The 16,083-nt window shown below is 33.1% G+C and overlaps 1 protein-coding gene across 1 annotated transcript; it reads right to left on the bottom strand.

The window, feature by feature from the left end:
- Window positions 1-1,266: 1,266 nt before the first annotated feature.
- Window positions 1,267-15,249, bottom strand: LOC129004152 (uncharacterized). Its single transcript, XM_054432594.1, has 5 exons — window positions 14,298-15,249; window positions 9,313-9,470; window positions 7,531-7,650; window positions 6,136-6,556; window positions 1,267-5,031 (listed from the first exon to the last, which is right to left on the bottom strand). Exons 1-5 carry the CDS (start codon window positions 14,472-14,474, stop codon window positions 4,864-4,866), a joined length of 1,044 nt encoding a protein of 347 aa, XP_054288569.1. The 5' UTR covers window positions 14,475-15,249; the 3' UTR covers window positions 1,267-4,863.
- Window positions 15,250-16,083: the final 834 nt, after the last annotated feature.

Raw genomic sequence — 16,083 nt, 5'->3', positions numbered from 1 at the left:
AGACTTGAAATTTGAAACATAGCTCATAAATGGATGACAATGCAATATTATATCTTTTAATTTTCATATTTCTCTTGGGCTACGCCCCTTTGGATTCCAAATTTTCTATGTTTACGTTTTAAAAGAATGTAAACATATAAATTAATTTAAGTCAGCTGTAAATACTTAAATGGTACTTTCCTGTTAAAGGGAACATTCATTATTATCGATGATTTTTTTTTTTCGATATATCTATATTAACAAATTGAAACATATCAGCTGACAACTACGATAAATTTTGTCCAGTATCAACAAACAATAATACAATGAAACTGTTCTAAAAAAATAACCTAACATAACTAACCAAACTTAATGTAACATTTAAAAATTCCGTGTTTTACTTGCCTTTACTGTTATCAAACGGAATTTTTAAATAGTACAGCAAGTTTGGTTGGTTATGTTAGGTTAGCTTAACTTACAACAGTTTCATTTCTTAATCCATATAATAGACTTTTAGCCTTAACAACATCAGTTGTCAATTTGTAATGTAAATCGATATATCGAAAAAAAATCATCGATAATAATGAATGTTCCCTTTAACAGGAAAGTACCACTTAAATTTGACAGTTAGAAGAGCAGAGGTTAAGAGGTACAGGTTCTGCTCCCAAGATATTGTAAAAATATAAACCAATCATTTCAATGTAAAGATAAAACATCTGATTACAGATAATAAGGTTTTGGGTTTTGGTTGTGTAATAAGAGGCTATATAAAATAGATTTAACATATTTACATATTAAAGATTAAAAACTATAAAATAATTTATAAATAAAAATACTTTTTAAAAATGCCACGTTTTTAAACGCACTAAAAAGTATAAAATAATTTATAAAATGTTGAGAGAATAAATACTTGTAAGATTTAAAACGAGGGGCGCATGCAATAGATCATAATACTGTAGTTCAATAGGTGAAGTTAATTGTAAATCAGCATGCGCCCCATGTTTTTCGTTTTAAATCTTACAAGTATTTATTCTCTCAACATTTTATAAATTATTTTATACTTTTTAGTGCGTTTAAAAACGTGGCATTTTTAAGAAGTATTTTTATTTATAAATTTTATATTATTATTATGCAAAACGGTTTTCATAATAGTTCCTATTTGTAATGGTGACAAAGGATGACCCATCCTCATCCATCATGGTAGTACTTATCATCAAAAATTTTAATCACCTTATTGAATTATATGACACAATAAAAAAGGAAATGAAGTCACAACTTTGTCTTCTGTTAAGCTGGCTGTTATATTTACAAATTTTCACTGACACAATATCAAACAGGTTTTAATCAATAACAATTTGATACTAAATACAACAAACATGCACTGAAACAATAGTTAAAACTCAGTCTTATGAAGCATAGAGATAATGCAGAAGAGAGCATTTATTAATTAGCAATTATCACTTAGTTTCTACTACACAGGTACATTGTTAACAACAATATGATTATACAATAATTTATCTTTTTAGAAAATGACCAAATAAAATTAATCACAAATGGACCACATTATCTCCGTTCCCAAGTAACATTAAAACAGTGATAGAAACACAATATTAGCTGTAATTTTAGTACTGCACAAGTGACGAGGCTACAGAAAAACTGTTACCAACACACTAAGAATATATTATCTAGACTACTTTGGCCACAAGCAGTCTACTGTAATGTTTACTTTTACTTAAAAATTAACTGTATTTAATTTTATGTTTTAGACATATCAAAAAAGGTATTGGAAAACTCTATGCTGTGTCATCAAAAAGTTACAGATAAATAAGCAAAATTTGGGGATTAAGTAAACCATTATACTGTACCAACTTATAGCAAGAGACTGAGGTGATAAAGGTGCTTCTAATGCCTTGTGTTTTTGTTTGATTGAATCTACGTGAGTTCCAGAGGGACTTAGAGATTGTAAATATATAGTCTAAGTTGTTAAATGCAATTCAGTATGAAAGTTAATTAGTTATTCAAATAGTTTTGTTCAAGGAAAGGCTCTAGGCCTGGATTTGGAATTGTAGAAAAAGGAGGATAGCGGCTAGCTTACCTTAAAAGTGTAGGTAGGCCATAGAACATGTAGAAAAACACTGTGCGTACAATATTTTGTCCCATGAAGGACTTTTTCAAGTGTAGAGGAAGAGTTTATAAATTACAAAATGCTTTTTTTTCTTACAAATTCTTTAATATCATCATCTTCTTAAATATAGTGGGTTGTATTGTCCCTATCAGAAATATAATATATGCAAATATAACCTAAAGCACACACTAACATAGAAAGACAAATTTTTATTTTATTGATAGAGCAATCGTAAAAAACTTTGGGAGCCTACGCCCCTATTCCTCATCTGCATTAAAAGCATGAAACGCTTGTTCGTGCATACACCTCTCAACATATAGCGACCTTCTTTCTTTTGCTCTTCTTTCTTTCTGTTGCAACATCGTGAGCCCCATTTTTAAGGATGATTTTATGTGAAACAGGTGGAGAATAAATACAAGGTCTGACCAGAAGTTTAACTTTTATTTTTCTAATTCCGCTGATCAAGAAACCGATGAAATGCCGGTACCAGCACTGTTGAGAAATGCTACTTTTATTTTATCAGGCGGCAAAAGTCCACAACGCAAGTCCTTAAAGTTTTCATCTAAACTAGGATCTACATTGAAGAAGAAACAAACTAAGAGCACACCAGGTTCAGTGGAAACGACCAGTCAGCAAGATGTCGGACTTTTAAAAGATTCATCAGCAGCTCTTCAAAAACATGGAATCCCTCAGTGAGAACAGGGCAGCAGAAAACTCGAGCTCAAGTATTGCTGCAATCTTCAGTGCCTAGGTGTGCTATGCTGAGTACAAAACAGTAGAAATAAAGACAGAAATCCCATGACAAAAGTGGCACCTTCGCTAGCTGCAAAGTTGAGAACTCCTGTAGCCTCTTGCATGTCGACGACTGGAAATAGACCAATCACAGCAGTGTCAGCACACCAACCGCTTTGGTTTCAGAAAGCCAGTGAAAAAAGAAAAAGCTTTGATCATTGTTGGAAAAAAATCGTCTGTTGTGAATATGGTGACCAAAGAAAGAAGAGAAAAAGAAAGAAGGTCGCAATATGTTGAGAGGTGTACGCACGAACAAGCGTTTCATGCTTGTAATGCAGATGAGGAATATGGGCGTAGACTCCCCAAATTAAGTTTTTTACAACTGCTAAGGCTATATTTGCATATATTATATTTCTGATAGGGACAATACAACCCATTATATTAAAGAAGATGATGATGAAAAAAAGCATTTTTTAATTTATAAACTGTTTCTCTACACTTGAAAAAGTCCTTCATGGGACGAAATATTGTAGGCCTATGCACAGTGTTTTTCTACATTTTCTACTTGTTCTATGGTCTACCAACACTTTCAAGATAAGCTAGCTGCTATCCTCCTTTTTCTAGTCATTCAAATAGTCTAAGTAATTTCCCTCTGATATTACTGCTGGTTGTGAATTTAGATACTGACATATGACTATATATATTACCTACATGGTGATAACTTCCCATGAAATTTTTCTATTAAATAGTGTTTTTTCTAACTTTGTGACTAAAAACATTCTATAAAAGGGGCCATGGAGAACACTTTATAGGGTTCCTTTATTATTTAGTAAATGTGAAATTGGTCATGTGATGTTAGAATACTGTTGGTTCTTTCAGTTCTATAGAAATAAAAATCTGTGAAATAACATGTTTACTCAACAAAGATAGTTAAAATTACAGAACATTGTCATAAGTAAAATATATTACAAACTTAATAACAAACTATTTAGTATTTACATATTGTCAACTAAGCTTAAGGGTTTACTTAACTAATAAAGCTAGCAGAATTACATTTAACATTACATTTGTACATTTACCTTTTTTCATAACTTAAAATGAAGTATGAGGTAGGCATGTTTAGTTAACAAATACAAAAATAACAATACAACCTCACAATACTTATCTCAAGATTGTCAATACTACATAAAATTCATATTTTGTGTATCTAAAATATTTACAGTACCTACAAAGCTATCTCACTCAGAAGATAAAATTGTGTATTTAACAATCTTTAAAAAAAAAATAAGAAGCCATTGTTTCAAAACTCTTCTGAAATTTTAGTTTTCTCCCTTATGTCAATTTCCAAATTAGTTTAAGTTTTTGTCTCACGGTCTAAAGATAAAAATATAGCATTTTCACTAAAACGAAGAGTTTTTTTTTTGTAAATGACAAACATCTTATAAATAATTAATAGTTTGAATTGTCTAATTGTTGAACCACTAAAACTAGAAAACCCTAAACAAATATTCAAAATTGTGCTAGCAAAACAAGTGATTAATTAGTACTAATTTCAGCTAAAGAGTACTTAACTATTATTAGTAACCGAGTAACTTAATGCTAGAAATCGTTCAACTGTTGTATTGCTTTTTCTAATACTGTTCAGTCACATAAAATTGTAAAATAATACTTTGTAAAATATCAAGAGATACTAAAAAAAGAATACCCTGAATTCAACATTGACAGTCTTGCATGGTTATTATATTTTGATTTATTTATTTACAAACAAATCAACCATCGGCTATAAAATCTACCTAAAATAACCGTATACATCTTTTATCTTTAATGTAAAATACTGCAAAAAAAACATGTAAAATACATCAAGGCTCTTCCTTTTTGTGAAGAGATACTTTTGTAGAATCCAAACTGTTAATTAAACTAAAGGCATTTGATTAGACAGATGAATGACTGATTCAGTCAGTTAAAAATTGTTTAGACTAATGTGTTACATGAGTAATATGAAAAAAAAACAATGGTGGCTTGTTCACTTACTCCTCGAAATAATTTGGGAAGTCAATTTGACCACTCTGAGAAAGCCAAGATGGTTCCGATGTTGTAAAAGGTTCACTCATGAAATCGTAAGTATCTCTTTTTCTCTGTCTGTGGTTTTGCGGGAATCCAGATCCTCCTGCGTAGTAGGTGAGTCGAACAGTTTCCTGTTGGTAACCAATCAGATTTGATATATTGTACAATTTAAATTGCTAACAATGAATTAACTCTAAGGAAAAAGAATAAATACACCTGACGCAGCAAACCTGCAGACTAAGAGAATTTCCATTTACCTGGCTGGATTTCTACTAAAATATTCCCTGAAAATTGTCATATTTATTTCCTATTAATTTTAATAACATTATTTTAATGAGTACCTAAGTTTGTTGCTACAGGGAAGGTATCGAGGTGTGTTTTTTATTGAAATGTTGATAGCTTGGTATGAAATAAACAAAATTGCCAAATTTGATTCAAATATGGCCACAAACAAGCAAAGTACAACAATTTATTATTTATCTATAAGAATAACATGGTAATTTTAAATTTAAAGTTTTTTTTAAATTACCTCTGTACCGGAAATCGTTAGACATACAACAACGCTTCAATATACAAAATTATTTATTTTTTAAGCACTACAAAATGGCCTGGAAAGAAATTGTTAAAAATGGGAATAACCAATTTTCACCCCATAAATCCCCCCATGAACTCCCGTTCCTATAGTCCGATCATGCTGGTTCGCAAACTCGTTCGAATAAACGTAGATTTACACGTTTGTACCAAATTTCATCAAAATTGGATAGTTTTTTCTCGAGTTATCGCGCTAACAGACACATATAAATAAATAGGCCTATATGAATTTGAATGGCGGTGTTTTTGAACTCTGGGGACCTGAAATTTCCCCACCTTAATTTTGGTCAGTTAGCGTCTAAAACCTTTCTCCATCGGACCTATGGCGCGCTGTTATGGCAATCTTGGTCTTTTGACCACCTCGTGGTGAAGTTTTCCCACCTTAAACCACTCTCTTTTTGAAACAGTAGTTAACATTACTAAATTCTCCCTTTCGAAGTGTGTGGAGTGATTTGCAGTGAATTAGAACTTCAAGATCTACTGTGTGTCTCTCTGCGTGGTGAGCTCACCCAAAACCCCAATCCCACTATTTACCCTCCAGAGTTAGATTTTCTTACTGAGAGGTATATGCGAACATTTGTTTCTTAATCTGTATTAACTCCCACATCGAAGACTGATATATTAAAAAAGTAGTATTGACTAACCTCAGCAACGGTGAGTCCAGATGACGTTGAAGAAGTGGTATAGTTTCCCGGTGAGTCCAACCAACTACAACTATTCTCAAGATGAGGATAATGATGTTCAAACAGCTCCTTTGCACTACCAGATGAATTTGCAACTGGAACTATAATGGGATTCCAAACAAACTCATCTTTTGGCTTTACAGCTGGTGTGGAGGTAAAAAAAGAGCGATCGTTGTTGACTGAAGAATAGGTCGTTTCAAATTGATCTCTGTCTTTGTTCGGAATAGGATCTGACCCTGGTACTACAGCGCTTGTATTGTTGCAAGGCTGGGAACATCTTTCTTTGTTCGAAATGACAGACATATATTCAGATAATGTATTCTGATTGTCATTGAGCCTCGGTCTTCCTAGAGACGCTCTCGGGTCATATCGATGATGTTTCCTGTAAAATACAACGTCAATGTTCAAAATTAAGAAAAAGTAAGTGACACACTCCTTGTTTAATATACTATAACATGGAAAAACAGCAAGAAAAGGTACAGAAAGTCTGCAGTTGTACACTGAAATAAATCATAGGAAATTATTCTATTTTTAAAATTATTTATTGTCATGTCCCACATTAACAACCTATAAAGCTAGGCTTAGAGTGTTGCAATATTATACTTGGATAAAATCCATTTATGATTGGTGGGAATTGAGCCCGGGACTGAAGTCCTGCGCTCTACCACTAGCCCAGCTCGCTCCAGTGATACATGAAGCTTACACTTGAATATAAATATTTTCCATAATACTTAAAAAGTAATAGGCCTATTTCATTTCAGCGAATTTCCCATGTAGGGAATATAAGCGAATTTCCCATATAGGGAATATTAGCATATTTTTCATATAGGAAATATAGGGAATAAGCTATTACAGTAGGTCTCATAATAAGACCTGGACCCGGGACCGATTTACTTTTTCGTCTTGAGGTCCCCAGAGGCCAAAAACACCATCTGTTCAAATTCATATATATACATACCGGTATTTATATATATATATGTGTCCGTTAGCACGATTAACGTCGGACAAAAATGATCTGATTTTAATGAAATTTGGTATAAACAAGTAAACCTACATTTATTCAAACGAGTTCCCAAACCAGCATGATCAGACCATGGGAACGAACCCCCATGGTGTGGGGGATTTTAACATTTTTGACCCTAAAAACATAAAATTTTGGAATTTTTTTCGCAACCATTTTGTTGAGCTTAAAAAACAAATAATTTAGTATATTGAAGCATTATTGTATGCCTAAGGGTTACGGAGAAAATTAAAAAAAGTGTAAATTTAAAATTCCCATGTTATTATTATGGCAAAATTACAAATTTTGACTCATAAGAGTTCAATTTCATATTTTTCAACTGGTGATAGACTTACAATTTTGATTTCATGGCTTGAATCTCCTCAATCTTTCGTTTGTTGTACAATACAGCAGATTGTTGTCTTTTTCTATAACATTCTTTTCCTTTCCACGAAGGTGCTGGAACTTTTGTTTTCCTAAAATCAGAACAGTTTTATAAATAGGCCTTATAAAAACTACCAGAAGTTTACTTACATAGGTAGGCCTACATGAACATGTGAGAATCTTTAAAAGACACATTTCCAGAAATCCAAACTACATTTTATCTAACTAAACTATATTTTTATCTAGGCCTACTGAGTAGTATACCTACGGCACATAACTAGATAACCAGCTTTCAACAACTTAATTTGTATTTGTTATAATTTGTAATGTAACCACTTTTGGTGACAAACTATGCCGTAAATATGTAAGTGAATCTTCTCCTATAGGGAAGAAGCTACTACCCCAGGTGGAATAGTAATACAGAAATTGGACACGGCTACCCTCGATCAAGCAATTTTTAAGGAATGATCCAGGTAACCAGCTTATTTTGGTCAGAAACAAGAGCTTTATTATCTCATACATTCAACATTGATTATTCTCTCATCTTCACTTAAGCTACTAGGCACAATGATGTGTCAGCATCATACAGTAATTTTAATTTACTATATAATATTAAAGTAAATCAACTCTCTGAGAGATTGAATAACTAATCTAGGTACCCAGAAAATCCAGCAGGGCTCTTTTACTGATCACAGAAAGTTTCGGGTCGGGTCAGACCAACATTTGAACTGAGGGATCTGAGTGAAAAGGATCTGGCTCCCAGACCCTTCAAGTTCAGTAGATTTGTGCTGGTGAAAACGAGATACAGTATTTTTTTTATAATTAGGTTGAATAATATGTTAAATTAAAAGAATAATGAATAGGCCCCTTAATGTTTGATGAAGACAAAAAACAGTTGATTTAAACACTTGAGTCTAACTAATTTGCACTAATCTATTTCACAAAATTAAGAGTGTCGTAAAGGCTAATTATGCGAGTTGCTTACACTACTTTACCTAACCCGCCATGTTAAACTTCCCTATCCTAAGCGTGATGTATACAACTTCCTTACTTCTCGAGTGATGTAAAGTATCAAAAAACTCACTCGGTGATGTAATGAAACCCATTTAAATAACATTGAGTGGATGACTTAAAAAATATACCTAACTCTATGGAGCCAACGACGTTTAACGCTAGAAATCAGCTGTGTGCTTGAATTTTATTGTTATTGTTATGTTTTGGAGAATTTCCCTAACCTAGCTTTTGTTTGTAAATGAACCTTACTGTTATAAGATGAGTGAAATGGGTAATGAAAAATATTGTTCGTAACCTCCTGTATATTGTCGGGTCAGGTAAAATCTTGTACGTTACACGTTACGCAAGAGCGTGTTTACATCACTTAGGTAAATTATGCAAACGAGCGTGATGTAAAAACGCTCTTACTACACTTGTAATGTAAATAGCTATTACCTACAATCGTTTGTTAGTTAAGTTTGTAAAACTGCATTACCTATAACTTATTCTTTCTGTTACTATTTCAGAGAGTGTGGGTGACACTAGCAGCATTCTTACCATAAGTAGGGCCTACAGTTTCAGATACAAGTAGATAAACATAACATATTTATTAGCAATACTGAACTTAGCCTATTAAACAGTTAACTTAAAGCATTAAGTTAACTCAGCACATATTATATGTATGTGTCCATGAACATGATTACTCAAGTAATTTTGGTCTAATTTTGGGCTTATTGTCTTTGCCACTGACTGAAAATCACCTCATATTAGTTAAGTCAAAATCCAGTATTTCATCGTCTTCATTCTCTTGAAGAGTATTTCTTGTAGCGGTTTTAGAAACAATCATATTTAATGGAAGACGGGTCTTTGATTGGGCAGGTGTAGATTTTCCACTTGCATTCATTGGTGTTTCATACATCTGAAAAAGGTACAAATGTAATCAAATCAAATCAAATCTTTATTCATCAAACATGAGTTACAATAGATTTCGTCAAAAATGTATAATGTAAAAACCTTTAAGGCACCTCAAAAATATGACTAGGCCTACAGCATGAAAGACAATTGGTTTAGGCCTAAAGGTTTCCAGACAATAAAATAAGTAAAAAATAAGCAGTTCAGACAAAATGCACCTCGTAAAAAATCATTTTGGTAACTAAGTTAACTTATTAAATAAATAAATACATAAAAACTGGTGTATAATTTAAAAATCAGGTACATAAATAATTAAGATAATCACAGTGGCTCAGGCAAAAGACTAACCTAAAATTAATATTTGAGTGATAAAACAAGCAAATTAGGCTACTTAAAGAAACTAATAAAAAATTTGAAGATGCAACAAGCAATTGACTAGGTGAAACTTAGAAACTAGATAACAATTTCATTAGGCCTGTTATACTCTTCAAAAAAATCATCCAAGCTGTAAAATGGGTGTTCATTAAGCCAAGAAGTCAAACTTTGTTTTAGGCGATTAACAGGAAGGTCTAAGATTTGACATGCAAAGCAATTAACAATTTTCACGGACATGCTAGCAAAACTTCTTTGAACTGTAGTAAGTCTAGTGTAAGGCGTCTAGTGTCCAAAGCGTTTCTACCCCTAGTACAATGTGTGTGTATGACACTTCTTGTGTTGAACAAATCTGGATTTTGTTTTACAAAAATAACACATTCTAGAATGTAAAGATTCACAATTGTCATAATACCTGTTGTTTTAAATAGAGGTTTACAGTGGGCCCTACTCCTAGAATTAGTTAATATTCTGACTGCTTTCTTTTGGAGCTTCAGTACAATTGAGATATGACTAGAGTTTCCCCAAAGTAACAATCCAAACTTTAACAAACTTTGAAAAAAGGCAAAATAGGCTGATCTTACATACAAATGGGGCACAAATTCTCTGAGGCGTCTAATTAAAAATAATACTCTGGACAGTTTTCGACTCAAGTTACAAATATGTGTTGACCAGCTTAGATTACAATCCAGATCTATACCTAACAGTTTAACGCTGGATGACAAAGCGTCATGAGTGTAATTAGGTGACACTCTAAAACTGAACTAGGCACGGATTTGAAAGCTGTTTTTTTTCAAACCATACTATAGTAACAAATCCATACAATAGTAAAAAAGTACGTCATCAAGATGGCGGATAGATAAAATAATCTTTAGAAGTGCTCTCGTTTATCTTTCAATTCAATTCAATTCAAATAGTTTATTGCCATTAAGTATACATGTCATACAATAGGCCAGGTCAATGGAGATAATCTTTCAAAATAAGTTATTTTTAGCATACAAAATATATTTTTAATGAGTTAAAAATTAATTATTAACATACCTCTTCTCGTTCAGATAAACATAATAGTGAAATCGTTTGTTATAGTGAGAATCCAGGACATTATCTGTTCAGCACTTTTGGAATGTAGTTGTGTCGTCTGTTTGTTTACATTGTTTTCTGAACTTTTATTAATTTAACTCATTATTATCATTATTTATTTATTTTTTTAATAGTAAAATAATTGTATCTTTAAATTGCTCAGGATTTTTACTGTTGAAATAAACTGACAATTGCATACACATTTTCTTTGGGTTTTAAAGGAGAGTTTGTTTACATTGGACTTTTACAGTTAAAGTTAACAGGAAATTAATTATTTTATTTTACTAATTTAATGATAAAAGATGAGTACTCAAAATGATTTTCTTCCTCAAGGATGGTCTAGGAAGGAAGTTCTACGCAAAAAAGGAGCTACAGCAGGGAAGAAAGATGTAGGATATTTTTACTCTCCAAAAGGAAAGTTAATAAGATTAAAAGCTGAATTGTCAAAATATATTCAAGCTCACAACCTATCAATTAATATTAACGACTTCAATTTCAGTACATTGAATAGAAATAATAAGCAACAGAGTGAATCTGTAATACTAAATTCTAGTGTGTCAGGTTCCAATACAACTCTAAACTCGATAAATAGTAGGATGGATTAGTAGGATGAAACATATAATGTCAATGAACAAGAAAAGATTCAAGGAGGAAGTTTTCAAGTAAACTCTGTTCAAACGCAAACATCTAGTGACTACAATAGCACTTTGCTAGCTGATGAACTGCTGGGTAAAAAAGCTTTCTCACAGACCAATCTCTAAATCATTATTTTGAGCTACTGAATAATCGATTTTTACTATCTCAATCATGTATCAAACTGAACCCATTGATAATTCAATGCTATAAAAAGCGTAGACGATTACTCTCATTTTTTGGATCCAATGCAGCTTCACAATCAAAACCTAATAGTAATTCCAGTGAATGATGCTATTGAAAGCTCTTTTGAAGGAGGGCATTGGAGTGTAAATGGTAAGGTATAAGAATACAATAATGCTTTCTACTATTACGACTCCTTATCCAATGCAAATATTGCACATTCCCAGGTCATAGCTCATAAGATATCTGCCTACCTCAAGCTAACGCCAAGTGATTTCACACCGATAGAATCATCAAGACAGATAAATTCATACGACTGTGGGATTTACATTTGTCTTTTTGTTGAAAATCTTCTGTATCTCATGAGTAAAACATCACCAAATTTTCAGACTGTTGGAAAAGTACTGGTTAGTGAGTTAGAACTCATAAAGAAAAGATCAGTAGGAACTAGCATACGTTCTAAAGAATCATGTCTTTTTGACAGACGGACTATTGTATGAGCTAATAACAGAATATACAAACCATACTCATAAACAAGCCAAACATGATAAAAACACCCAAACTCAAGAAAAATCACTCACACTCACAAAGAGTGGTAACACTAGTTATGTGAGAACACAGAAAGATGTCAGTGGAAGTATAAAAAAGGCCAAGATCGCTGGCCAAGATGGTAATAATATTGACAAGAATAAAGTACCTAAAACTTGAAACCAGTACCCCCCCTCCCAAGGGTTATCCAGTCGGTGGGACTTAATATTTATGCTGACAGTCATGGTAGAAAACTATATGAGACTTTACAACCAAATCTCAATTTGAACTGCAAACTGTTTGTCAAACCGGTGGAGTACATTCTTCAAAATGCTGGATGGAAATATTAAAAACCAATGCAGCAAAAACACTGCTGTAATAATTGCTGGAGCTAACAATGTTGAAAAAATGATAAACGTAAATCTTAATCCATCGAAAGAAATTCCAGAACAATTTGAAAATTTCATAAAAAACATAGTCACACTAGCATCCTTTTTGTTACTCTGTTCCACAGATTTGACCTCTTTCCTCAGCATATGGTCAATAGAGAAATTCGACGAGTAGGCCTAAACCATATTTTAAAATCCAGGAACTTCAAATTGGTAGACTGCTCTTTGTTACGTCGACACCATTTTACACAACATAGACAGCACCTTAATGGGACTGGGAAAAAACTGTTGTATGAACAAATTGTTAAATCAATAAAAATTGACACTCAATAACCTGACACATCTCATAACAACATTACGGTACCTGAAGACAAATTGGGCATACAAATTATTGAATCTGGAATGACTGAAGTTTTAAAAAAGTATGGTGAAGACAAAAATGCAGCATTTCCCCACTGTAGCCTATCTCGGCAGACTTTACATCAGATAGGCATATGAGTGCTGGAGTGGCTGTCAAATTCAAGAGCTATTTTGGTAAGCCAGACTATGGAAACTACTGTATAACAAGTGCACCTGACGTTTCAAGAAACCCTAGGGGTCAGTTTACAGCCTGGTGACTAAGCCTGTGTATTTCTCAAAGCCAGATGAATGAGTATAATGCAGCATTTCAAGAGCTTATCATAGATTTTCGAAAGAGAAACTTTACGACATTAGTATGTTCAACAATGGGTTGCATAAGAGACAACATTTCAAAAGACTTATTTGCCTCAAATATTGTCAACTTCCAACTGAAAACAAAAGCAAAAGTTATCATAGTGACATACAACCAAAACTCTTACAGAGCCTTGAGGAATGGACTGTCACAAGATATGTTTGTGAAACAACTCGGAGCTGCTATCTACGCCGAACACAACAGACAGATGCAAGACACCATACAAACATCAGCCTCCACCACCACCACAGTTACACCTCTGCCACCACCACAGAACAGCCCCAGCCAGCCACGAGTCTCACCAGGACATCTCACATATGCTGAAGCAGCAGCGCAAGATTCTAGTGATGTGAGTTTAAAAGCAGAGAAAAGTGTTTAGTGAGAGTGCCAGATTGAGTATGTGTGAGGTAAATTCTAGTCCTGTATCAACTGGAGCTAGGCCTATATAAAAAAACGAGTTGTTCGGAAGAATTGTAGAAACAACATAGATTTAGTTAGATCAAGTCCCAGAAATAATAATTTACCTAAAGCAAAAGAATTATCAATATTCCACCAAAAATATTCAGTGTTTGGCAAGCAGAATTGATTCTATTTTAATTACTTTAGAGGAACTTTAGCCAGATATAAGGCCTACGTAATCATTTTAACAGAGCGTTTAAATTAAATTTAACACAGCTTTTGAACTTTCAAATTGAAGGCTACAAATTGGGAAATTATTTTGTTGGCTAAGAAATACTAATTCCGGTGGAGGAGTTTTGATAATGATTTCTAACAACATTCAGTTTAAGGCAATAAATTTTAATCAAATTAATATGTTAAATATTGATAAGTTTTTTGAGGCTTTTTTAGGCCACTGTTGTAAATCATTGGCCTATAGGCCTAGGTGCACTTACCTAAAAAGAGGACAGGTTAAAAATAAGAAGAATAGAAATCTTACCTGGTGACCATAGTTTTTATTGGTAGAGGTTCCAGAAATTAGACTTGAACTTCCACATTTGCTTTTATGGGCTTCCACATTTCTAGTAGCACTACCCAAAGTATAAACTTTGTTACCACTACAGTTAAGTTTATGTGAGATGGAATTATGTGGATGGTCTATGGAGTGGTCATCCATCTTGAGTTTTAGAGTACGGCATCTTTACCGACCTAGTCATTTGGAAGAGTATGCTTTTAAATCCGAATTAAGGGTTAGGTTTAGAGTGTTGCTAATCTCTCCATCTGACTCATATCTATTCCACCAAAAGGCACCTTCTTGAGCTGAATCTTGTACACATGTGCACTATTTCTTGATGAAGAATAACTTCTATTTGAGCGAGAAGGCTGTATATATGAAGATATTTGAGGGTTTTGGCTGACAGATGAGTATCGATAGGGGTTCACAACGGTATGTAGCTCAATTGGTGGAGGACACACAAGTGAATTAATGCTATCGGAACTGTTAAACTTCCTTAGAAAACAAATCAAGAGAAATAGCATGAAAAATGCATACATTACACAAGCAGCAATACACGTTGTCATATACTGATCTAGGGTTTCTAATGGTGTCATCATGATATTTCATTTCAAAGTTTAAAACACTTTCTAAACACAATATGAAAACACTACTTACAATACGAATACGATAAAGGATTTATCAAAACTTGAACAAAATAACAATGACCCACATCACTCTATTTACTTTTGGTCTATGTTGGTTCAGCCTAAAAGTGTGCATGCACTGTTAGTTGCACTTCAGTTCAGTAGAATGATCACTAACTATTATGAGTTAAGAGAAAATGGAAAAACTACTTGTTAGCTCACAAACTGTTTTAAAACTTCAATTTAATACTCCTTAACAATTGTGCATTCTATTCTAATAGGTACGCATAATTATTCTATCTTCATCTATCCATTTTCTTTTGCTTGCAAAACAAAACAAAAACAAAACATTAACTATAAACACTCAACCAGGCACGCCAACGCCAACGACACAAAATGAAAAAATTCACAAATTTGTCATTTGTACATAAATGCAGCAGCTACTCTTAACCCCTAAAATAGGTCGGAAAATAATAATAATTAATTTTTGAATGTATTAATTAATTAAAGAATGTATTAAATCCACGGGAATGAAAAAATGCATAAGGACGGTCATTGGGACGCCAGTGCATTTTGTTCACCCATGCAATTCATGTTGGAAGGGAAAATGTTTTTCCTTACATACAAAAGTTAACATAACAAAAGTTACCCACATTATTTTGAAATTTTAACCTTGATTAAAACAGTCGTTGACATGCTGGAATGGGGGTGTTAAAAGTTAAAACTGAGGAGCAAACACATGCATTTAAAAAATAAAAACTTGTTTACTTAGCTTGGCGAAGTGGCTGGCTTAATAGTTTGTTTTTTTTACTTGGCCATGAATTCATAGAACTCCTCTACCTGCACTACAATTAAAGTAAACGCCTCCTCTATAAACAGTTTCTTCATACAGCTATTGAAACTTTAAGGCCAAACAGTAAGTTTTCCGACAGACATCTTGAAAGAGCTGGACCAAAATGTCTTTACATGCTTTGACAGGCTAACTCTGGGTGCATAAAAAAAATTTAAAGTAAAAATTACACGTTACATTTTTGCTTCACTGAGCCAACCCATGGTGGAACTTCAACTTCCAACATGTGCCAACCATTGTCATAAACTAAGTACTACTTCTTCCAAGTGTTATTCTTGTGTTATTAATTCCTGAG

The sequence above is a fragment of the Macrosteles quadrilineatus genome, unplaced genomic scaffold, assembly GCF_028750875.1.
Source record: "Macrosteles quadrilineatus isolate MER2022 unplaced genomic scaffold, UCM_ALF_1.0 Scaffold_9__3_contigs__length_116548681, whole genome shotgun sequence".
Taxonomy (NCBI): Eukaryota; Metazoa; Arthropoda; class Insecta; order Hemiptera; family Cicadellidae; genus Macrosteles; species Macrosteles quadrilineatus.
The sequence above is the reverse complement of the archived record's forward strand: the minus strand, read 5'-3'. Positions and strand labels throughout refer to the sequence as shown.